The sequence below is a fragment of the Nannobrachium achirus genome, assembly GCF_963921795.1.
Source record: "Nannobrachium achirus genome assembly, chromosome: 10".
In the NCBI taxonomy this organism is placed as follows: domain Eukaryota; kingdom Metazoa; phylum Chordata; class Actinopteri; order Myctophiformes; family Myctophidae; genus Nannobrachium; species Nannobrachium achirus.
In genome coordinates, this window is record NC_137819.1 from 27,645,055 (window position 1) to 27,668,972 (window position 23,918).

The 23,918-nt window shown below is 43.6% G+C and overlaps 1 protein-coding gene across 1 annotated transcript in view; it reads right to left on the bottom strand.

The window, feature by feature from the left end:
* The window catches only part of angpt1 (angiopoietin 1), a gene marked incomplete at both ends in the record, with an annotated part of 82,127 nt that overhangs the window by 4,972 nt on the left and 53,237 nt on the right, over positions 1-23,918 (bottom strand). Inside the window, 2 exons of the mRNA XM_080735352.1 lie at positions 11,692-11,786; positions 19,613-19,779. Of these exons, the coding sequence (XP_080591478.1) occupies positions 11,692-11,786; positions 19,613-19,779 (262 nt within the window). The remainder of the gene's footprint in view (positions 1-11,691; positions 11,787-19,612; positions 19,780-23,918) is intronic.

Consider the following 23,918-nt stretch of genomic DNA (forward strand, 5'->3'; position numbering starts at 1 on the left):
GCCTAACTGTCAGAGTTACACTAACGTTCTTATTTTACTTCGATTGTTGTTATTATTATTATTAGTTTAAACTTTTGTTTTTATCTTTGATTTGCACCGCAGCGTGAGAAGGGAAGGGCAAAAGGCAGATAGGGGAGGATAGGATGTGTCAGTTGTTGAAGTGAAATATGTCACTGCATGTCCTAAAGAAAACATTGTTTAAATTTTGCCCCACATGCATCAGACCTACAATTCATTTCTGATGCATTTCCAGGGGGAGTGTGGGATCACACTTATAGAACGGATAGTTCCAGTCCTTGATTATGATCGGCTGAGCCGAGCTCAAAGCCGCTGTAAAATGCTCCATAAACACACATCTGTGACTGCATTACGTCAATATTACTGCGCCAAACAAACGGTTTCAAAATGTTATTGAGACATTTTATTTACAAATATGTTTCTCTGATAACATTTCAGGGGATAAACAGGCCATGCAGTTGCTCAATATCGATTAATTTCACATTTCCAACGGCTACATTAAAGGTTTGTTTACAAAATTCCAGAACTTCCAAGCAGTTACTGTACAGCTAAACCGCTGTAAACCATGTCCCCTTGGGCTTTATTTCTTTAGTTTAGTATCCTAGTCCTGTATTCTTCAGACAATCAATACTCATCCACTTAAGTGTGGAATGCAACAATAGTATATCAATAAGACAATGCTGAACCAATAAGGGTTAAACTTGATATCGTTGTTGTCGGGTGGAAACCTTGTATGTCCAAAACCGTTCGTTTTGCGTTTATCATTTTAAAAATGATTTAAACCAGTGAAAACAGCCGATCTACATTCTGGAATGCAACAATAGTATCAATAAGACAATGCTGAACCAATAAGGGTTAAACTGGATATTGTCGTTGTCGGGTGAAAACCTTGTATGTCCAAAACCTTTCGTTTTGCGTTTATCATTTTAAACATGATCTAAAGTTCTAAACTAGTGAAAACAGCCGATCTACAAGCACACACGTTGTGTGCTTGTAGATCTGCTGTTTTCACTACCTTTGTGCGACGGCCTTGTATGATGAAGCAGGGCTTTACTTCGCGAAAAATCATACACATTTGAAACTTGGAGATACAAGGTTTCTCCCCGACAGTGACGATATGCGACCATTAACATCTTTCAGCGGGGTGTGTCCTGTGATGAAATCCCTGTTGGTAGGAGGAGGGAGGAAAAGCACTCTGCACTGAGTCCATCTCACATCAATATCCCATGGTGATCTCCATCGTTAGCGGTAGGAATGCATCTCGCTTTGCTTTGCCCTCTGTTAACCTGCGGCCTCTCTCCATCTCTCTCTCTCACGCTCTCTCGGTTTGTTTCCCCCAAAGAAGAGCTCCCGGAGCCAAGAAACGGTATTAAAACACCATGCCAGTGAGGACTTCTTCTATAAAAACACGGTTCAGCTTCACTAGAAATGATTTCCTGAGTTCCGTTCTCATCAATGAGGAATGGACATGGGAGTATAAAAACGTCTGGGATGAAATATCCTCCACAATCGGAGTTTATTCTGATGAGAAAGTAACAACCTAACGCTGATGAACTGCTTCGAGAGGTGTGGAATCGCGCACACACGCGCACGCACACACACACACACACACACACACACGCAAGCACGCACACATGCACACATGCACACACGTACACACAGAAAACATTTGGGCACTCAGTCTCACTCCGGGAGGAGAAAACTTTATTTTAAAACTTTTATTGCAACTTTTATTGCAAAAACGATAATGTTATGGGTCACGACAAACTCACCCCACCTCCAAACAACAACGAGCGTGATTCTTTAAAGGAGAGTAATTATACCTCAAATCACCATTCTTATCCCCTCTTTGACCTTAAAAAAAGAACAATGTTTGTTTTAGGAGATGTCGCACCATGTTTATAAACCCGCCATGGTTTTGTGTACATGTTCACGATAGCTGTGAAGCTTCAGGTTGGGCTCCTGGAAGAATGAGCCTGATGTAGATTCCTCGCAGGAAAGAGAGTCATTTAATGTGAAAGACTCCTGTATTTAGACAGCTGTGTAAATGGATGATTTGCACAGCCGAGTGAAAAAGTGTGACTGCAGGTCACAGTGGGGAATTCACTAAGCCACTAAACTAATACGGGTAATACTAAAACATATGCGTGAGTCATGGGTGTAATCAGTGGCCACAGCGACACAAAATTAATGTTGGACATGGCACGTTTGGATAAGCATGCGCGCACGTGGTGTGGAGGATGTGTGTGTGTGTGTGTGTGTGTGTGTGCGCATGCGTGGTGTGTGCGTGCGTGCGTGCGTGTGTGTGTGTGTGTGTCTGTGTGTGTGTGTGTGTGTGTGTGTGCGTGCGTGCGTGCGTGCGTGCGTGCGTGCGTGCGTGCGTGCGTGCGTGCGTGCGTGTGTGTGCGCGTATGCACAATATTTCATGTGAGACACGTGCTGAATACCATTACATTGTGCCAAGCAGGTCAGAGAGCTATAGGCCTTATAACATACTTTATACCACAGAAACACAACAGACCACTTAGGGCAAATTCTGATTGGCTGAGACGTGTCACGTGGTGGTGGTACATTAATTCACTAGATTTCGTTCACGAAAGACAACGGCAGTCAGGCAGTCTCTCCACGTTCGACCTCACTTCATTTACACACACACACACACACACACACACACACACACACACACACACACACACACACACACACACACACACACACACACACACACACACACACACACACACACACACACACACACACACACACACACACACACACACACACACACACACACACACGTTCTGCAGCCTGTCGTGATTTAAGTGTCCTCCTCCCCTGCTCCTCCTTGTAGCATCTACTGTAGGTTCTCACTAATAAATTAATGATTCTGTGAATTGTATATCGATGTTATATTGTGTAACTACCAGCATCTTATGCAAAAGAAGGGTTCAAAGTTCATGCGATTAGTCTGTATTTTAGGCTCTGCTTCTGGGGGACTAGTGAGCAGAGTCACACTGCCAAAATGAATGCAATATCACCGCAAGAAATGGTTAATCCTGATGAAAGTGTCGGACTTGAAATGCCACGATGCAAAGCACAGGGCCGTAGCGCCTCTAATCAGCTCTCTATGCGAGCTCTCTCGAATGCGCCTCTCTCCACTCGCGCGCACCGAGATTTTTGCGGGTTTTGGCGTGATTTTAGTCGGTTTTGGGCCGGTTTGCGGCCGGTTTGGGGCTGGTTTGGGCCCACTCCCTCCATTTCGGCACCCTCTCTAGGATGGCGCTCTAGGCGGCCGCTTAGCTCGCCTATAGCTAAAAACGGCCCTGGCAAAACATGTCGTTTGGTTATTTTCTCATAACTGACTTTCTCCCAGTGCATAATCCCTTATGGGCTGTTGTACTGCATACTGTACATAGTGTATGTACAGTGCTTTAGGGCAGTGGGTGGAGAGGACCCTGGGAATCAGAAGGTCACCAGTTCAACAACTTGGGGATTTGCCTGTCTATGTGTCTAGTGTCTCAGAACAAGATATTAACCATCTGAGCAGCCATCTTCTGGGTGAAGCTGTGCAAGCAATTTTCCTTCCCCCAGGGACCAGAAAATACTCCCTGTAGCAGCTCAGATGCATTTTAAAAGCATGTTTATTTTAATGATCAATTGGCTTTTATCGATATATCGTTACTATTCATTGGCATAAAAAAAACATGAAGAGAATTATTAGAAAAAGGCCATGTTATTTTATTAACATTTGCATTTTTTAAATATTCATGTTATATTATCATTAGAAGCGTAGTAGTGTTTGCCAAATATTTGGGGGCCCCACTTGCAATGCCCCCATGGCCCACAGGTTGGGAATGGCTGCACTAACTAGAGCACTGTTTCCCAAACAGTGAGTCGGGACCCATTTGAGGGTCACAGACACATTTTTATAGAACGCGAGTAAATGTCAAAACATAAAAAAAATATATATAAAATGAACTAAGAAATTCCATAAATTAGAAAACATAATATTTAAGAAGTAGTGAAAATAGCCGATCAACAGACAGATCTGCTATTTTCACTAGTTTGTGTCCCGGGCAAATGTCTAATTTCTCTTTGTGGGTGACAAGCTAAAAAGTTTGGGAACCAGAGCACTAGACCACAGTCATGGTTACTGGTAGGATGACTGGTGCCTGGTAATCCAGGAAGAGGTCTGCTACTGGCCTGATAAAGAACAGACGTGTTACTGCTACACATTTACAGCCCATCTGAAAGAACGAAACCAAAAAAACTAAGCCTCACAACCTCCCTTGCAGTGAGACCCACTGCCAAGACACATCATCAAGAAGGATTTCCAGCATGACACTTTTGACAAGTTCCCCGCTTCTCAATACGCCGCGGCTGTGTTTACTGGGCGCAACCGTATGTATATTTACCAGACAAACAATCCCCACCTCAATTGACGGCTGTATTTATTCCTGTCCGGGTCCATTATGCACTCGAGTGATAAGTGGAGTAATCTGAAGATGGGCTGAGCTATAAACTCAAGAAAGAGATAGACATGCTTTTCCTGTGAGTGTGGTTGTTCTGCCGAGAAGAATCCCTCGGTGAGAGAGAGAGAGAGAGAGAGAGAGAGAGAGAGAGAGAGAGAGAGAGAGAGAGAGAGAGAGAGAGCGGATGGGGGGCGGACACAGACAGAGTTGTGGTCATGTAATTCATGTCACTGACAGGCCATATTTTATTGTAAGGGTCAGACATCTGCTTGGTCGAAGCGGGAACCGAAAAGGCACAGAGCGCCAATCTGATTGGATCCCTCAAAATAACTCGGCAAAAGAGATTGGCCAGGGTTCATGACTAAAAGGAATGTTCAATTGCATGTTGAGGGGGGGGGGGGGGGGGGGGGGGGCTGATTTGGGTTTTGTCAATGACACCTCCAGGGAAGGAGTTTGGTGTGCAGCCATCGCATTCTCTTCCACATCCACTGGGGACGCCGGCATGTTAGTAATCCTTCATCACTGGATCTTAAGAGCCTAAATTGTAGGCGTATCAACGTCATTATTAAAACTTTGTTCCTATTCAGTTGTAATGACAGGGTACCTTAGAGTATTACGGCATACTGTGTATGTGGGAAACTGTCAAAACAAGGTCATGCGAGGATTTCTATTTTGTGCCTGATCAGTTCCAATGAAAAATGGACCGACCGAGTAACTTAGTGCTCCAAATGTGCCTCTAAAATTACACCCCTATTGTTGGCAATCGTAGGTTTTCATAGTATCTGATTTGAAATGCTCCGTGTTTTTATTAGCCCGGTGCATTATAAGGCAAGCTGTAATAATGTTTGCAAAGACCCCCTTCAATGTACACGGGAGTAGTGCTTCATCAGCGGTGATAACTCACACACGCATAACACAGCAGCACCAAATTTAGCGATAATAGTGTGTGGATATTTCAGGACCTAATGTGCTGCCTATTACTCAAACCAGTGTATCTGGTGCTGTTCTAAGAAAATATTAGTCCTATTACGTTGCAAAATTAGTTACATAAGAATAAATGTAAGGCCCAAAAAATATTTATTCTAGGTGAAACATAGCATTGCTATTGATAGAACAGTACTTCTAAAGAGGACTGGCTTGAGAGCAGCCCTTATGCTGCAAAGCAGTTGCAGGACGCAAGAGCATATCGTTGTTGTCGGATGGAAACCTTGTATGTCCAAAACTATTCGTTTTATATTTAAAATGTTTTAAATAGTGAAAACAGCCGATCAACAAGCACACAACTCCTCGTGGTGCGAGGCATTGTGTGCTTGTAGATCTGCCGTTTTCACTCGTTTCGTGCGACAGTCTTGTACGATGAAGCAGGGCTTTTACTTTACGAAAAATCATACAAATTTGAAACTTGGAGATACGAGGTTTCTGCCCGACAGTGACAGAGACATAATCTGTTTTTACCTCTATAGGAGAAACACAGAGAGGGTTATTAAAAGGGCCACTTTTCTGGCGTAAATCAAACCTTTTGGGCTCCAATACTTCCATGCTATACTGTCTGAGCAACAAAGAGGAACCCTGCTCTTCCACCCCAGCAGGAAAACCCAACATCCTGTCAATAAAGCTTCAAAGTTCCATAACTCACGCGTGCCATTGGGGGGGGGGGGGGGGGGGGGGCCCTGCCAGCATTCCTCCACAAACGGTAAAGAAAATCATAAACGCGTCTCCTTTCTCGGCTACTGAGACAAGTCATGTTGGATTACGGCTACGCAGGCTGGGACCGGAGCAGGGGCCCCATGCAGGACCCCCGCTAACATGTCCTCTGCTTGCAGTGAGCCTTTTATCTGCCATGTCTCATTGCAGAGCGCCAAGTGGAGGATATTGCTGTCGTAACGGTATGAAGGACATCCCGGGTCAAAATTTGAAAACAACACAGCCTGTGCAAAAGATCAAGTGGTGCTTCGGGGGAATTTTGGTAGCCATTCCAATAATTTAAGGCTTCATGTAATGAGATATGGCAATACAAAGTATTTCGCATTTCCATGCCATCGTTAAAGCTGCAAATCCTGCACTGTAACTAAGTAGCTTGGTATTTGGGATGTAGTCCCATTTATTAGATATTAAATAAAATATATTTAATAATCAATATTTAAATAATTAAGGTGGGTATGGTAAGGGCATTGACTGGGTATGGGACAGGTATTATAATATGTTGAATTATACCCATGATGATGTTGACTGAAAGTATGTGTATTATTATCAATGTAATTTTGTTATGTTTTTTTTATCACTTACATTTTTATTAAAATGTTTACACAACATACAATGACATACAATTTTGTTATGTTTTAATGTGGACCTCAGAAAGAATAGTATGTCGGTAGCGACGTATATGGGGAGGCAAATAAACAAAGACTACAGCCACTTGCCACTTGTAAAACACACTTATCGTTCACTCTTTTTCCACTGGCGTTTAAATTATAAGGAGCAGCTCCTTTTAAAAACATGCCGTCCCTCATCTTTCGAACCGAGCGCAGCTCAGCGTTGCCCACTGGTTTCCCTTTCATCTCAGTGTTTAGACGGGGGGCGACCAACCTGGCCCAGGGTCCAGCGCGTGCTGTTGCACACCTGGCAGTCATTAGCCCGCTGAAGCGAAGTCTGATTGGCCCATAGCAGAGGTTAATCACTCTGCCCAATGGATCACTTCCTACCGCGGGGCCACAGAGGTGTTTGGCAGGCTGGGGGCCCGCTCGCCTTCGCTCCAGCCACTGATTGTCGTATGGCTCCATGGAGACAGACGCAGGGGCGTCAATTGGGTATGGCAGGGGTATGCAGCTGCCATACCCAGGGTCCAGGGGGGAAAATAAAAGTTACTTTTAAATATAAATCCACAGATGTTTCTTTGTCTATCTGCGCTGGTTATTATGTTGTTAAATTACAGTAAAATAGCTACAAATGCAAATGATATTCTCCCCATCTTGACAAAATGGTATATTCCCAGGTTCCGCAGGTCAGCTGCACAGGTGCAATGCATTATTGTTAATTGTGGCACGTTTACTAAGGCCCCTATTACATTAAAACGGGCTTCACTGTAAACGTAATGATTTATAGTCGTTTGTGGGGGGTCATTTAGACGAAAATGGCGTCTTCGGGGGGTGAAACCGTAACAAAGTGAACCCCCCTTTGAAAGTGGAAAAGGTAAAAACGCTTTGTATCTCCCGCTTTCATCTAAATACCGTAAACGCAGCAAACCACTGAAAATGATAAGATGTGGGACGTCCTAGGGCTGTCCCAGTGGTGTAAACTGTAAAGTAACTATTAAGTACATTTATTTGCTAACGTTAGCCCTAATTTATACCGTAGCTATTTGAAAATAGCCGATCTACAAGCTCACAACAACGCGTCGCGGTGCGTTGTGAAAATAGCCGATCTACAAGCTCACAGCGCGTCGCGGTGCGTTGTGATAATAGCCGATCTACAAGCTCACAACGCGTCGCGGTGCGTTGTGAAAATAGCCGACCTACAAGCTCACAAGTTGTGAAAATAGCAGACAACTGCAAAAATAGCCGACGCTGAAAATAGCGACAGTAGCCTATAATGTTTATCATGACACGATCCAACATCTATAGCTCGTCGCCGTCTGTGTGTAATCATCATCATCCCCTCCATAAGCTGCAGTAAAGGCATTGACTCCAGTCCTCTGTGTTGAAACGAAACGTGAAGTGAACGCCTTTTTCTGTATCGTATCATAAGGAATAAATATAGTCCCGGGATGTGTATGGTACATGTGTCTGTTCCGACCGTCTGGAACAAACTTTTTAATCATTTATAGTTAGCCAGCCAGCCAGTCTGCCTGTGCTGTGTGACGGCAGTGCGTTGTGTTGACTGACTGAGGAGGACTTCTTTGCTGGCTGCTAGAAAGTAGAACGGAACTTGGGCAGTGCGGTCATGGAGACATGCGCCACCTAGCGACCTGGCATGCAAATTACCGCGTTTAGGGACAAATTGCGTTTTAATCTAAAGACCACATAAAAAATGAAAACTAAACGGCTCTTAGCCGTTTACAGTGAAGCCTGTTTTCATCTAAAAGGGGCCTAACATGCCAAGTTTAGCTGCACTTGAACAACCGTTCCAGGCTGCCATATCCAGCCCAAGAAACCGTAGAAACCTGTGTAAAAAACTGACAAAACTCTTTTTTTTTAGACATTGTGAAAATAGCCAATCTACATGCTCACAACGCCTCGCAGCGCGAGGCGTTGTGAGCATGTAGATCAGCTATTTTCACAATAGAACCTTGTTATACAAAATGTAATGCCTCTTTTCCATGAGGACTCCCATCTTTGCCATACCCTAGCTTTTGTTGAACTGACGCCACTGGACAGACGCATAGTAAAGACACAAGGACATATACAGTATACTATGGTGCACATGCTATAGGCAGACTACAGGCAGGCTGTCATCCTTTCCCTCTCTTGTCAGAGTTCAAAGTGAAACAGTCAGGATTTTGCAGTGTGGACTGTACTGTACCGAATAGAGCAGTGTTTCTCAAACTTTTACATTTCAAGGTTTCCCCTTACAGTTGTGCTCGAAATTATTCAACCCCCCCCCCCCCCCCCCCTTGAAAAATGCTCTAAAAACTGCTCTAATCACAGTCAACAAGCCAACAAACTTCTAGTCAGGACAGATTGCACATCTGATGCAACTATTTAAGCCATCGATTAGTCGATTTCAGTTGATTAAAGTTGTTTTCAGTTGTAATTAAGAGTTGAATAATTGAAAGTGAAAGTGGCATTTAGCATTGAATTTGGAAGAAAAAATTTTACTTTTGTTGAGCTATTTACATTGTTCTTGTATGATGTATTTAATTCATTCAGTTGAGCACACATTTTCATTTTCTCTCGTTTTTCTATGACTTTTGATTATCATAGCTGTGTTATAATAATAATAATTATTATTGCAATTAGGTGCTGTTTCCACAATACGCACAGACGGTCTATAGTTAATGGGCTGAACATGAGAAAAATAACAAGTCATCATCTGCTCTGCGAAGCTCTTAATTCCATTAGGCTTAAAATCCATCACGCAGTAATACAACACCAGAGGGACCGCTAAGTCTTTCACACCAACATTAAGTAGAGTTACATTTTAAATAGACAAACATCACGTTTGTACGTGACCACAGCCTGCACGCAGAGTGTTAGAGCAGCGCTAGGGTAGACCGAATCTGAAATATCAGTGACCATCTCAGTGTGAGGCTAGGACATGCGATGGGGTCACAGAACTCACAAGTCCACAGTCTCTGCCAAATTCTTCCCCAAATCCCCCACATCAAAAACATCTAAGTGGAGATCTATCTGATTCCTCTGGGAGATCTGGTCATTACCATGTGGAGAAATCCCTTGGATTTTGGAACTTGGCCGCCCCGAATGAGGGGAAGGATATTGAATAAAGATGTAATGGCCAGTCAAAGAATAAACATATAAGTCTTGGTTTCCAACGCAGAGACTTTGAGCGCCCATCCGAACCCTTTCCCCCCCGCCCCACCGCAAAACCTCAACTTGTGTCTGTGCATAGCTTAACTCCCACACAGGTACTGCATTTGCGTGTCTCCATCTGAAAATGATGGACAGCGATGGTTGTGTTGGATGTTGTGTTGAACCTTCGCATGCACACACTGGTGTTTTAAGATTATGCTGTACATTAAACCCATTTAAGCCTAGAATTATTGAATGCTTTAACCAGTGAAAAATAGCACATCTACAAGCTCACAGCGCGGCACCAAGTGCCGCGCTGCGAGAAAAAGTTGTGAAAATGTGTGCAAATCTTTGAATATATGTATTTTTGTAACTAAAATTTTGCTTCCCTGGAACTAAATATTTTGAGATGGGGGTCCGTGACCAAATAAATATCATTTTGGGGGTACTTCACATGAAAAAGTATGAGAACCACTGACATAGTAGTCTCTCAAGAACAGACTAACTGAGCTCCATTTAAGTGAAAAGGACCTTTTCTTTGACGATGGCTGGCCAGATTGCTGACATAGAAACATAGGTTTTTCAAAAAATCTTAGAAGGATTCAAAAGACACTTATAGAATCGGGTCAAAATTCTAATTTTCACGATTTTTCAAAAAATAGCAGATCTACAAGCTCGCAGCGCGGCACTCGGTGCCGCGCTGTGAGCTTGTATATCTGCTATTTTTCAATAGTTAAATCATAAAATAATGATACGCAAAATGTGTACCCGTTCTAAATGGGTTAAAATAAACTCCCCAGACCCACAGATTCACTGACCTACATACCTCTGTCCCTCTCTACCCCTGCCTATTATAAATAAACATTAAACACTAAAGAGAAAGTTAGCTTTACGCACTACACAGGCATCGCATAAACCAAGTCAGGCCCTTGAGGAAATGTTGAGTGTTTCATTTAGAGAACGTCTGTGCTACTTACAGTGTGAACTACAGTAATGTTGTTGTTTGCAAATGTTCATGGCCTGCTTTAACACATCGTTGCTGTCGGGCAGAAACCTTCAATCTCCACATTTCAACTTTGTGTTCTTTTTGCAAATTAATGCTCTACGTCGCCACACAGGAGCGTCGCACAAAAGTAGCGGAAATATCACATCCACAAGCACACGTCACCTAAGACAAGTCACAACACGTTGCGATGTGACACGTTTTGTGTGATTACAGATCTGATATTTGAGCTGCTTTAGGAAAGTTTTGAAAGTGAAAGTGGTTCAGCGTGTCTGTGGGTCTTATAAATATTTAACCAATGAAAAGTATTATCAAGAGATGTTGACTAAATAACTACATTGGATCCATTGAAACGCGGGTTATTCTTCCCTCACTCCGTTTCCTGTAAAGTAACGGTTTGGGACATTTCAACATGTTGGATTGAATACACAACACAACACAGCCAGACCAGGAGGTTGCTAACAGGATAATTACTGCAAAGTGTTTGTCATCTTAGTAAAGTGCTCGGTGGCTGACAACAACTTATATCCGCGACAAACCCGCCAGTTGTCCCGAATCCCATCTGGTCCTCTATACAGATTTTATTTACACATACTTGACCCAGATTGGCGTAGTGAGCAAATATTTTTCTTTATCCCACAAATCAATGTACTTCGGTGCAGGATTGCTCCTCTGAGAATAGCCATTGTTGTTGAGAGGGTCGGCAGGGACGCTTTTCCTGCTCTTCTCGCACAGGCCCGCCGCGTCATGTGACACAGGCGCGATCTCTGACGGATGTCTATCTGTTTGACCCCGAACCCGCGAGCAACAACATGGATGTGGTGATATCTGATCGGTCACACAACAACCCGGAAATACTCGGGCTGACCTCCCTGGAGTGCAGCTCACATGCATGCTCCGTTGTACGACAAAGTATAAATCAGCCGGCACAAACATACAGTAAAACAGTGGTTTTCAACCTGTGGGTCGGGATCCCCAGGGGGGTCCCCACATTATTTTGGGGGGTCCCCAAACATTGTTACCAACATAAAGTATGAGTATAGAGGGTATCTGCAAATTTCTAAAGTGACAATTCAAGGAAATATTAGAGGGAGAAATTGTGAAAATAGACAATCTACATGCTCACAACCTCTCGCAACGCGAGGGGTTGTGAGCATGTAGATCTGCTATTTTCACAATAGAACCGTGTTATACAAAATGTAATGCCTCAACTCTTAGTGCTCGTCAGGTCCCCATGTAAAACATGATTATTTTGGGGTCCTGGCCTGAAAAGGTTCAGAACCACTGCAGTACAGCAGCGGTTCCCAAGCGCTTTAGCTCAAGACCCGAAAGAGAAGTTAGACGTTTGCCCTGGACCCCGTGTATTGAGCTTGTAGATCTGCTATTTTCACTACCTCTTAATTCTTATTTTTTGTAATTTATGGAATTTCTTAGATGTGTTTTGTTTGTTTGTTTTAAAATACATTTAAAAAATATATATACAGGTATATGTGATTTTTTGAGGAGAGGGGAAAATATAAATATTTTTTAAATGTAGGAAAATAAGATGGGATTTTTACTCAAGTAGTGACCCATAAAAATTGGTCCATGACGCACAATGGGTCCCGACCCGAAACAGTGCAGTATAGTGTACGGACTCTGGTACACACGCACGCACGCACGCACGCACGCACGCACGCACACACACACACGCACGCACGCGCACACGCGCACACACACACACACACACACACACACACACACACACACACACACACACACACACACACACACACACACACACACACACACACACACACACACACACACACACACACACACACACACAGAGAACACAAAATAGGACAGATCTTTCAGTAAGTATGTGTGCATATACAGTCTATCTCTCTCTCTCTCCCTCTCTGGGAACAAAACACATTAATGTGAGCCCCTTGGGTTTTGTTAGCCCTATCGTGCAACAGCGCTAGTGTCACGGGTCACGGAGAACCTTCTAAACAACTACGAGCATTGCTTTTGAGGAGAGCAATTATAAAGAAAATCACCCCTCTCTGAACCTCTGAAGTCAACTATTAAATCTGCAATTCACTCTGTGAATTGTAGACTAGAAAACAAAAAGCTTATGACGAACGTTGTTCGACTTTCATCATGAGCTGGCAGATTTAGTGGATCTCAATTCCAGCCATAGTAAGTGATACGTAGGAGCCGGGCCAAACTGACATTATGAATATATTAATCATTATGGAAATTATGAATTTAATCTGAAACCCATTTAGCTTCTTTCTTTTTTTTTACATTCCTGGAATTCACAGCCATCAGAATCTATGTTAGTTTAAACTGGTGCGTAACTAGATTTGGTTTTCTTGTAATTTGAACGTCAAGTCATGCAATTTTCAGTGGCATTATGGAAAGTCAAAATGACGCGACCAGTTTAACGTGTTACTTTGTTCATTGTGTAGTTTGATTTCCTCCGCAGCCGTTCTCCTCTTTCCTACTCAGCTCTGTATTTCTCTGTCCCTTTTGCATCGTGCTTTCTGTGTAACTCAGGTCTATTTTGGGAGAAATGCATTTGTCACCACGGCTTATTTCGTGACACTGAGATGTTGACATACGAGGGCAATCAAGTAAATATGCTGATAAGATGATTGTTGTTTGATTATTCACCAGTCATCAAACCGCTGTTTATTTTTCTCTACAAGCCCTCAATCTCACAAAACAACTCCCAAACAGTAAAATCCTCAGTGTTAATTCAGGCCCTCACAGGTCCATTTGGTTATAATTCGAACACTCTCAGAGTGAGACGAACACTGATCGTTTTAACGTGTTCTTAATCTTAGCCACCGTGATGGGGCGCTATTTCATTATTGTTTATATAGACAGTAACCTCGGCAATCATGGTAAGTCTCAATCACAATGGAGCAATAGGATTCATTTCACAATACTGCGTGGTTGTTTTTCAGTGGGAACTTCTATGCTGCAGTAATCTGCTCTTAAGAGTCAAGCCAAACATACTCAAATCCAACAAGGATCTGTATATCGTCGCTGTCGGGTGAAAACCCTGTATGTACAACAAAACCGCTTGTTTTGCATTTATCATTTTGAAAATGATTTAAACTAGTGAAAACAGCCGATCCACAACGCCTCGCGCCGCGAGGCGTTGTGTGCTTGTAGATCTGCAGTTTTCACTACTTTTGTGCGACCGCCTTGTATGATGAAGCAGGGCTTTACTTTACGAAAGAACATACACATTTTTAACTTGGAGATACAAGGTTTCCGCTCGACCGCGACGATATTAGATGTTAAACCACTTAGTTTGTGTTAGCTATCACTATCAGCATGCAGATCTAGTTCTCCAGACATCCCAGTTCACATTTTACTGTTTATGAAATTTGATTTATGGGTGAAAAACCAGCCAAGGGTAGGTTTGCTGAAAATGGTTTTAAACCCAAGAGATAGTAGTTGAGTCATTGATTTATGTCCATCTTTTCTCTTACGGCACAGCCACATCATACACATATCCTCTCCATAATGTACTGTACCCACCTACTTAATTATCATGCAATAGTACTGTTGTCTGGAAATGACATCATAGCAGCAGATGTTTCCAATGTCACAGTCTGAATAGGAACACAAACCGACTGGTATGTCTCGGCAATTTGTAATGCCAACTCATTCCTCCGCTGGCTCCCTTCTCAGTGCAATATATTTACACTATAACCTAAATGTGAATAATGTACAGATACAATGGTTTTATTATCCATTACATGCTCCGGTATGCCAGCTGGAAATTAAATAAAGATGTGTTGGTACTGTGGGGCCGCGCGGGTTGGAACGCACTTAAAGCAAACACAATAAATGTGACATTTATTCCTTCACATGATTTAATTTATAAGGGATTAGAATCCTGTATTTTACTAGGATATAATTGCTCTCTCTCCCTCTCTTCCTGTCTCTCTCTCTCTCTCTCTCTCGTTCCCGCTCGCCCCCTCCCCTTCCTCTCTCTAAGCAGAGTAATTTCTGGAGCTGGCATTAATGCAAACAAACGTTTGCTGACTGGCAATGCTACACACATCATTACATAATGACGAGTCCTGCCGGTTTATCATAATTTGTCATGGAACTTATGATAAATGACGAGGCGTGCGCATCCTCCGAATAATGGCTTTTAGCGGTGGCATGTCTGTCTTGGCCAGGGTTTCTGAGAAGCAATGTGCGATTGTCATACCACAACTATTTGTCAGAGCAAATCTATTTATAGAGATCAGCAACGCTGATTGGACTCCTAAACAGCGAGAGAGAGAGCTTCCTCCGGGAGCCAGGACACCCCTCTCTCTCTCTCTGCCCCAAAAGACAAGAACAACAACTGACAAAAACAATTACTGTTTACAAGCTGGAACCTCGTGCACTTTTGTGCCGAAGGTTACGAAGTGTGTGTGTGGTTGTGTGGGACAGTAAAATGCCAGTGAAATGCGTGTGAAAAGCTGAGAGGAGAGGAGGCGCAATCACAGAGGCTCTGTACTGTATGTCGGAATGTGAAAGTGCAGTGCGCACAAGTGTTGTGTCAGCGTGTGTGTGTGTGTGTGTGTGTGTGTGTGTGTGTGTGTGTGTGTGTGTGTGCGTGTGTGCGTGCGTGCGTGTGAGAGAGAGAGAGAGAGAGAGAGAGAGAGAGAGAGAGATTGGGAGGGGTGACATTTTGATGAAGTGAAATATGCTTTGAGTTTAGATAAAAAATCCCTACTTTTAGATAGAGTAGATAAACATACCTGAACTATCTCCCCCTGAACAACATCATATATGGCCCTGCATGTGCACTTAAATCTCAGACTGCCAAGGTCTAATACACGCCACAGGAAAAAGATGAAGTCAGTCATAGGCACTCCAGACCAGAAACACAATCAAAGAGTGAGACTTAAAGAGGCAAAGAGAGATGGGGTTACAGCGGACCTTCTTGCCGGGGACGTATGCAAACCTCGACCTGACCTGCGCAAAACTCAAAACAAATCAGGCGATCCCTTCCGATAGGTAGGCTATATACCCGTGAAATCCATTTCTCCAGTCCTCTGAGAAAACTGACGAAGCCTGCACCAAGTACTGACACTTGAAGTCGGAAACTCCCTCAAGTAAGAACCTTTCATCGCTTAATCCATTCAGAACGGGTACACAATTTGTGTTTCATTATTTTATAAAATTATTTATTATTTTAACTATTGAAAAATAGCAGATATACAAGCTCACAGCGCGGCACCGAGTGCCGCGCTGCGAGCTTGTAGATCTGCTATTTTTGAAAAATCGTGAAAATGTTAAATTTTTGACACGATTCTATAAGTGTCTTTTGAATCCTTCTAAGGTTTTTTTGAAAAACCTATGTTTCTATATGTCAGCAATCTGGCCAGCCATCGTCAAAGAAAAGGTCCTTTTCACTTAACTGGAGCTCAGTTAGTCTGTTCTTTAGAGACTACCATGTCAGTGGTTCTCAAACCTTTTCATGTGAAGGACCCCCAAAATGATATATATTTGGCCACGGACCCCCATCTCAAAATATTTTGTTCCAGGGACCCCCCAGAAGTAAATTTGAGTTACTATAACGTTCGCTTTGAAAATACATAATATTCAAAGATTTGCACATATTTTCACGACTTTTTCAAAAATAGCAGATCTACAAGCTCGCAGCGCGGCACTCGGTGCCGCGCTGTGAGCTTGTATATCTGCTATTTTTCAATGGTTAAAGCAGCCAATATGCCCAGGCTTAAATGGGTTAATCAAGGACAATTCTGTAAATCAGATTTGACAATAAGTCCTGAGAGCGCCCCCCACCACTACAGGAAAACACAGGCGCCGCCATCTTCTCCAGAACCTCAGTGTTAAAGAACAGGATTACGGAGGTAAAGGCTTTTAAGCCTTCGGACTCTCCCTTCCCCACCGCTACATAAATACATTTAAAAAAAGCAAAACAAAGCAGAAAATCCTTTCAATCAAAGTTGAAAAGAGCTGAAGCTAAAGGAACAGCTTATCAGAGGGGAGTGGGAATCCAGCGCGAAACAATGAAATTGGAGTTGTCAGACCATCTCCTATATGAAGCCAGTGATTGCTGGGAACCCTCTGCCGTCTCCAGTCATTTTCCACATCTGAGGACTCCAAGCATCTGCCATAGCGTGAGGCCTTCTAGCCCTAACCCTTCTCTAAAGAAAACAGAAAGCTTTGCACCCGCTCGGCGCACAATGACAAGATGTCCGTCAGAGGCGTTTGCAGCGGAGATGACAAAAGATTTGTTTCATTTGGAAGGCCGGGGTTTGTAAGGAGATACAGTAATTCATGAGCGATGTGATTGAATTGAAACACTTTGAAAGCCTGTATCGGCTAAGCATACAGACAAATCTTAATGGTCTGAATAATGTTTTTAAACTTAAAATATGCTTTATTTTCTTGTTCTATTCTTGTTGTTTCAATCTTCATTCATTCAAAAGGCATTACCCATCACATTTTGTCTGTAGCTCTATCTGTCATTACTATCGTGAAATCAAGCCGTAAGAAAATAAGAGCCTAACAAAACGTTACTTATTCTTCCCATACATGATGCCTAAATGATGTGAATACAGTATATACTAGCGCACGTACTAACTGGACCACAATTCAAATTCAACAATTTGGCAGACTATTCTGGCTACCATATGGAATGCATCAAGTAGACTGTTATGTTTTATTACAAGGCCCCGGCATCCCTATCCTCAAATTTATGGTCAATTATGAGCTAAATGTAGTAGCCGTAGTGGTAATGCTATTAGCAGTAGACAAAACAGTAGTGGTAATAGTAGTAGTAGTAGTACACATTAAAACCCTCCATGTAAATGTATCCATTTGTAAAGTTTATAAATGTGAGGTCCATCTATACATACATTTTAGAACTGCAGCCAGCGGTTTTTGTTTGTCAGTCAGACACGACCAAATGCAGCACTCCAATTGGCTATAACGTCCTATTGTCAAGGTTACGGTCCCCAGTCCAGGGGATCTTAACGTCCGCCCAGCCCATGGATCTGTAACCCTACACCAGCCCATACAACAACGGGCGCGCAGCAGCGAGAGCCTGCATTCTGCTACCTCCCCTCCTCTCTGTCCCTCTGCTCTCAAGACAAGTAGGAATAGGGAAGAAATAGCCAACCAGCAACCAAGCTTTTCTTCTGGAATTAACAAACTAGAATCCACGGTTACTGGGCTAGCTAACCGAGAGCCTGTAGCTAGCTAGCCGAGAGCCTGTATCTTACAAGAAGTTCGCGGCCCTTCGAGCCACTCACCTCTAGAGTTCGGGCCACTCACCTCTAGAGTTCACAGCAAGATACTGTCTGTCTGTCTGTCTGTCTGTCTGTCTGTCTGTGTGTGTGTGTGTGTGTGTGTGTGTGTGTGTCTGTGTGTGTGTGTGTGTGTGTGTGTGTGTGTGTGTGTGTGTGTGTGTGTGTGTGTGTGTGTGTGTGTGTTGCTAAAATGAAAACATTGAAATAATGAAAATAAAACATTGGCAGGCCTATTATAGTAACAATAATAACACAATTAGGCCAAAACTTTTTTTTATTCAAAAAAACTTTTTTTTTTTTTCAAAAAAAAATTAAAAAAAAATATTTTTTTTTTACTTTTTTTTTTAATAAAAAAAAAAAAAAAAGGGGGCGTGGACTCTAGATGTGAGCGGCCCGAAGGGCCGCGAACCTCTAGTTCAGTTACATTTGTACACTCTCAGAGTTACCTTAAGTAGCAGTATTAGTACTACACAAGTACCGGTAGTTTTTGTGACCGTAGATCGCAGTTTACTGTCAGAATAACCGTCAGAATAACCGCCACATCTTGACCGTCTGTCCGGATGGTAACGCCTGACACTGTTGTTCCCCTGACATCACGGTGATGTCAGATACTCAGACAGGGATCTCCATGTATGGGCATACAAGGGATTGCATGTTGTGATGTCATGGGAACCACTAACAGATTCCCTTGTATGCCCATATATGGAGATCCCTGGTGTCATCAATATTAAGCCCATATCTAACAGGACTTCATATGGGAATGTCCATATATGGAGGACGACAGCCCATATCTGTGTGGCTGGTTCAGACAGGGATCTCCATGTATGGGCATAAAAGGGATTGCATGTATGATGTCAGATGTCATAGCAAATCGCTCTGGATTAAGAGCGTCTGCTAAATGCCTAAATCAGAGGTCTTCAACAGGGGCAGAGTTACTACAGGAGGTCCTCCAAATCCTTTGTGTGATACATTTTCTTCTCCTTTTTTATATTAAACACTTGAACCCTAGTGTCCATATTCTAAGAACTTTAGGCAAAAACAGCAGATCTACAAGCTCACAACGCCTCGCACTGCGAGGCGTTGTGAGCTATTTTTGGCAAAGAGGTTTGGTGTAGAGGGGAAAAGAGCAGACTAGTAAGTATAGAGTGAAAGGTCCAGTTTATTAAGTACTGACGGTTCAAGTGGTTAAAATATCTGAAAACACACATTTATATGAATCCAAAATACACTGATGATTGTGCTGTTAAACGATGAAACTATATGAAAAGGTTGTGGGGGGGGGGGGGGTCCCTGCTTCATCTCTCTCTCAACTAAGGGGTCCTTGGCCTGAAAACGTCGAAGACCCCTGGCCTAAATGTATCGTGATGTTACCTGTAGTTGTGTTTTTCGCTGCCGATGTGGAACCGGTCGTAGAGGGAGAAGGCCTGGTGTCCATCCCAGTCCGTCAGCTCTACCCGCAGTGCATACTGCCGCTGGCTGGTCAACAAGAACACATACTCGTTCCCCAGCCAGTGCTCTGTGGACACGGCCCCGAAGCCCTGCGGGAGAACAGAGGCAACAAACTGAAAAACAAGGTCTTGACTTGAATAATCACCGAGCAAATACCACCGAGAATCCACTCATTTAATTCAGGGATATCGGGGATGGATGGAAGCCATTCCTCCCTGGCTTTCCTTCTTTCTCGGAAAGATGAAAAAAAAGGAACTTTTCTGAAATCGGATAGAGGAATTTTCTAATACATTTTTTTTGTCAAGGAACGACGCGTTCCAAGCCCTTTCTGACTCTTTGATTTGTTATGTCACCAAAGCCGGCTTCAGGACGGATGCTTAAACCGATGTGATTATGGCCGGGCGCTAGGCCATCACGGCCACTTTCAGGAATGTTTCCGAACTGCAGAGATGTGTTTTCCTTGTCACTCACACGCACACACACACATACACGCGTACACACACACACACGTGCACGCACAAGTGCGCGCACGCATGCCCTTTTCATTTCTCTGCAGACTGCGTTGAGTGGCACCTAGAACATTAAAACGTGTTTTGCAGGTTGTATATAATACAGTGAAGCATGTTATTGGGCCGAGGCGGCAGCATGGGTAGCCGTGCGTGTTTTAGAGAGTGTAAATTGGTACCAGCTTTTACGACGCCCTCCTCCGCATGTGTTCAGAAGAACCGTGTTATTACTTTCACAGCCACTCCAGACGACTAGACCGTGTACTGTAACTGTATGCACGCTCACACAGAAGCATGTGTGCCCACTTTTATTGTTCGGTTCAAATGCGATCGGACCGGGCCTCTCGTGCAGTCAGTCGTAGGCAAAGTGCTTCTGACAGCGACAGCAGCCACAGATGGAGGTGGTGAGTAATAATAACGATGCATATTACAGCTTCCACGGAGCAGTCTGAAGGACCAGCGCTGTCTGAGGAGGAGGAGGAGGTTGAGGTGAGGGGGCTGAGGAGGAGAAAGTGTTTGCGTGGAGTGTGTGTGTGTGTGTGTGTGTGTGTGTGTGTGTGTGTCTGTCTGTGTCTGTGTCTGTGTCTGTGTCTGTCTGTCTGTCTGTCTGTCTGTCTGTCTGTGTGTGTGTGTGTGTGTGTGTGTGTGTGTGTGTTGATTAGAAGTGAGATGTGGGGGTAAAGTAAATATGGGGCATTCCACTGGTCTGAGGCATGTCCTGCTGTGTGGGTGGAAGAGAAAGTGACTGGAGCTGTCCATAGCGTTCTCTCTCTCTCTCTCTCTCTCTCTCTCCTCTCTCTCTCTTTGTGTGCAATCTCTCCCTGTGTCTTTGTAAGTCTTTTAATCTTAGTCTTTATTATTCATATTACCCTTTCACGCTGATATTATTGTTGTTACATCTCTGTCTGTTTGGGGTTCTGTCTGCCCCCCAACCGCCCTCCCCAACCGGTCAAGGCAGATGCATGGCCGCCCAGGCGGGTTCTGCTCACGATTTCTTCCCATTAAAAGGAGAGTTTTCCCTCGTCATCATCGCCAAAGTGCTAGCTCGCTCACGGGGGAATTTCTGGGGTGTCTCTCCAAGTACGATCTTGACCTGCTCTATATGTAAATTGCCATGAGACGTTTGTTGTGATCGGGCGCCATATAAATAAAAGCGACGTGCCTCGTTCTGCCTCTTTCATCCCTCCCTCTCTTAGTTTCCAGCTGTCCTGTCTGGTCTGTGTCCGTCTCTCTATCACTCAATGTTTCTCCCTTGCTCGCTGCCTCTCTCTTTCTGTTTCTCTCTGCCTCCCTTTCTCTCGCTGTCTCTCCCACTAAAACGGCTCTCGTTGCTGACGAGATGTTCGCTCATGACCGCGGGGCCTTTCAGCTCGCTCCAGAAGGCCTCCTCCGGTGACTGGGGGCTCTGCCCCGGGTTCCCTGGCTGGAGAGAGCTCTGGAGTCCAGGCTCTGTCAACAGAGTTTTGCCTTTGTATTGCTCCAGAACGCCGTGTTCCCCCTCACACGCGAACCTGATCTACATCTTTCAAAGAGATGGAGATGGTTAGTCACATTGTTGGACAGAGAGCCCGTTTTGCATTTCAGATTCAGTTGCCCAGAGTTCGCTTTAAGAAGAAGAAAAGAAAATGGGAAAAAAAGTAAAAACCTTTATATGAATGCTGAATATGTAGAAAGTATCCGTCCGTAAATCATAGGGCCCCTTGGGCGCACAAAAAATAAACATGTTTTTCCGTGCAAGTTTGATATGGACATTGATTTCGTAAGATGCCGAGCATATATAGGCGATGCGGCTTGCGAACATCAGCCACATGGCAGTCTCCTGTGGCACATAATATGCAGCTCTGGAAATGTAATTATAAACATTGGCCGGTCGTAAGATCACACTTTTAATATGCGGTGTACTTTCCCCGCTGTCAGAAAGGCTCTCCCTTCCTTTACCGAAAGGGAACGAAACAGCACCATTGGCTGCCTCGTTTTGAGTGAAAGATTTACAAATCCTTCCAGGGACATTAAAACAATGAGACTAGCCTACGGAGACCAACCGCAGTGAAATTAATCACACCATAAAACACTATCAATCACCTAGCTCGGCCTTTTCAAGGAGAGAGGTGGAGGACCAATATGGTAATACTACGCTGGTATATTAGCAACGTGCTAACGTCTGCCAAGGTTCATGAGGTCACCCTTATAGCCCACATGGCACTGTATTATTCCAATGCACTCGTTCGCTCTCTGTCCACCTGTCTGAGGCTGGTTGGCAGGGGTGTCGCACCAAATTCTGGCTGGGCCCTGGGTACTTTAACTGTTGAAAAATAGCAGATATGCAAGCTCACAGCAACAACTCAGTGCCGCGCTGCGAGCTTGTAGATCTGCTATTTTTGAAAAACTGTGAAATGTCTTTGAATATTTCAAATCCTTCTAAGGTTTTTTAAAAAACCTATGTTTCTACGTCAGTGGTGCCTTTTCATGTGAAGGACCCCCAAAATGATATGTATTTGGCCACGGACCCCCGTCTCAAAATATTTAGTTCCAGGGACCCCCCAGAAGCAAAATGTGAGTACAAATGTACAAAAAAATGTATTCAAAGATTTGCACACATTTTCGCGACTTTTCCAAAATAGCAGATCTACAAGCTCGCAGCGCGGCACCAATTAAGGCCCCTCCACCTTGGGCCCTAGTAACTCAGTCCCACTTTCCCCCCCATTGTGACGCCCCTGCTGGTTGGCATGACTTTCTGAGTGGTGTAAGCTTGTTCTCCCTCTCTCTCTCTCTCTCTCTCTCTCTCTCTCTCTCTCAGTGAGCTTACACAGTGAAACATCAATCAGTTCAGACGCACAATGTATAACCCTAACATTACACGTGCAATATATATATGGGATTTTCTCATTAACATAATGACTGCAATTAGGTACGATGATGCAGTCTTATATTAATACAATATCATATTCATTGCATGCAAACATCTGCCCACGAGTTGACCCAAGGACTGGTCTGGATCACGGTATATACGGAGGAGAAACCGTTCCATTGGCAATGGAAGGCACTCCACGGGTGGCAGCCATTAACCAAACCAAATCACTTGACAGTGATACTGTACGTTTGCGGAAAATCACACATGGGTCAATTGTACTGTAAGCTCCATCATGATTAGTTCCAGCATGAATAAATACAATACTTTGTCTCGCCATTCCTACAGTGTGATAGCGATGCTAACGTGCACATACGCACTTTTCCCTTAATGACAAACAGATGATGTTCTCCGCCAACACCTGGCGCAGTGCAATATAGACGCAACAAAAACGATGTTTTCTGACCTGCCGTAATGACTTCCCTGTTGGAACAGAGGAAGAACAACGACATTCAACATTGTCAGGCGGACGTATACAGTAGGTGCGGGCGTCCGACACCCTAACCGAAGGCTAATTTGTAATGAATCGACGACAAAACGCGTCGACACTTTCCTCCGTTTCTCAGTTTCTCGTTTTTTTTTTCTTCAAATGACGCAGTCGGTGGATGAATTATAAATGAGTCTCGATGCTGCTCAGTGTTGATTTTGTCGACTAAAAGACAAAAAATGTTTGTCGACTGTGTTTTATTCACTGACGAAAACGAAATAAAAACTAAGCTGTGATGACTAAAACTAAGACTAAATATATTTACAATTTTGTCAACAACATAAAAACTAGACTAAACTGTTAGGGAGGGACTAGTGGAGAAAAGAG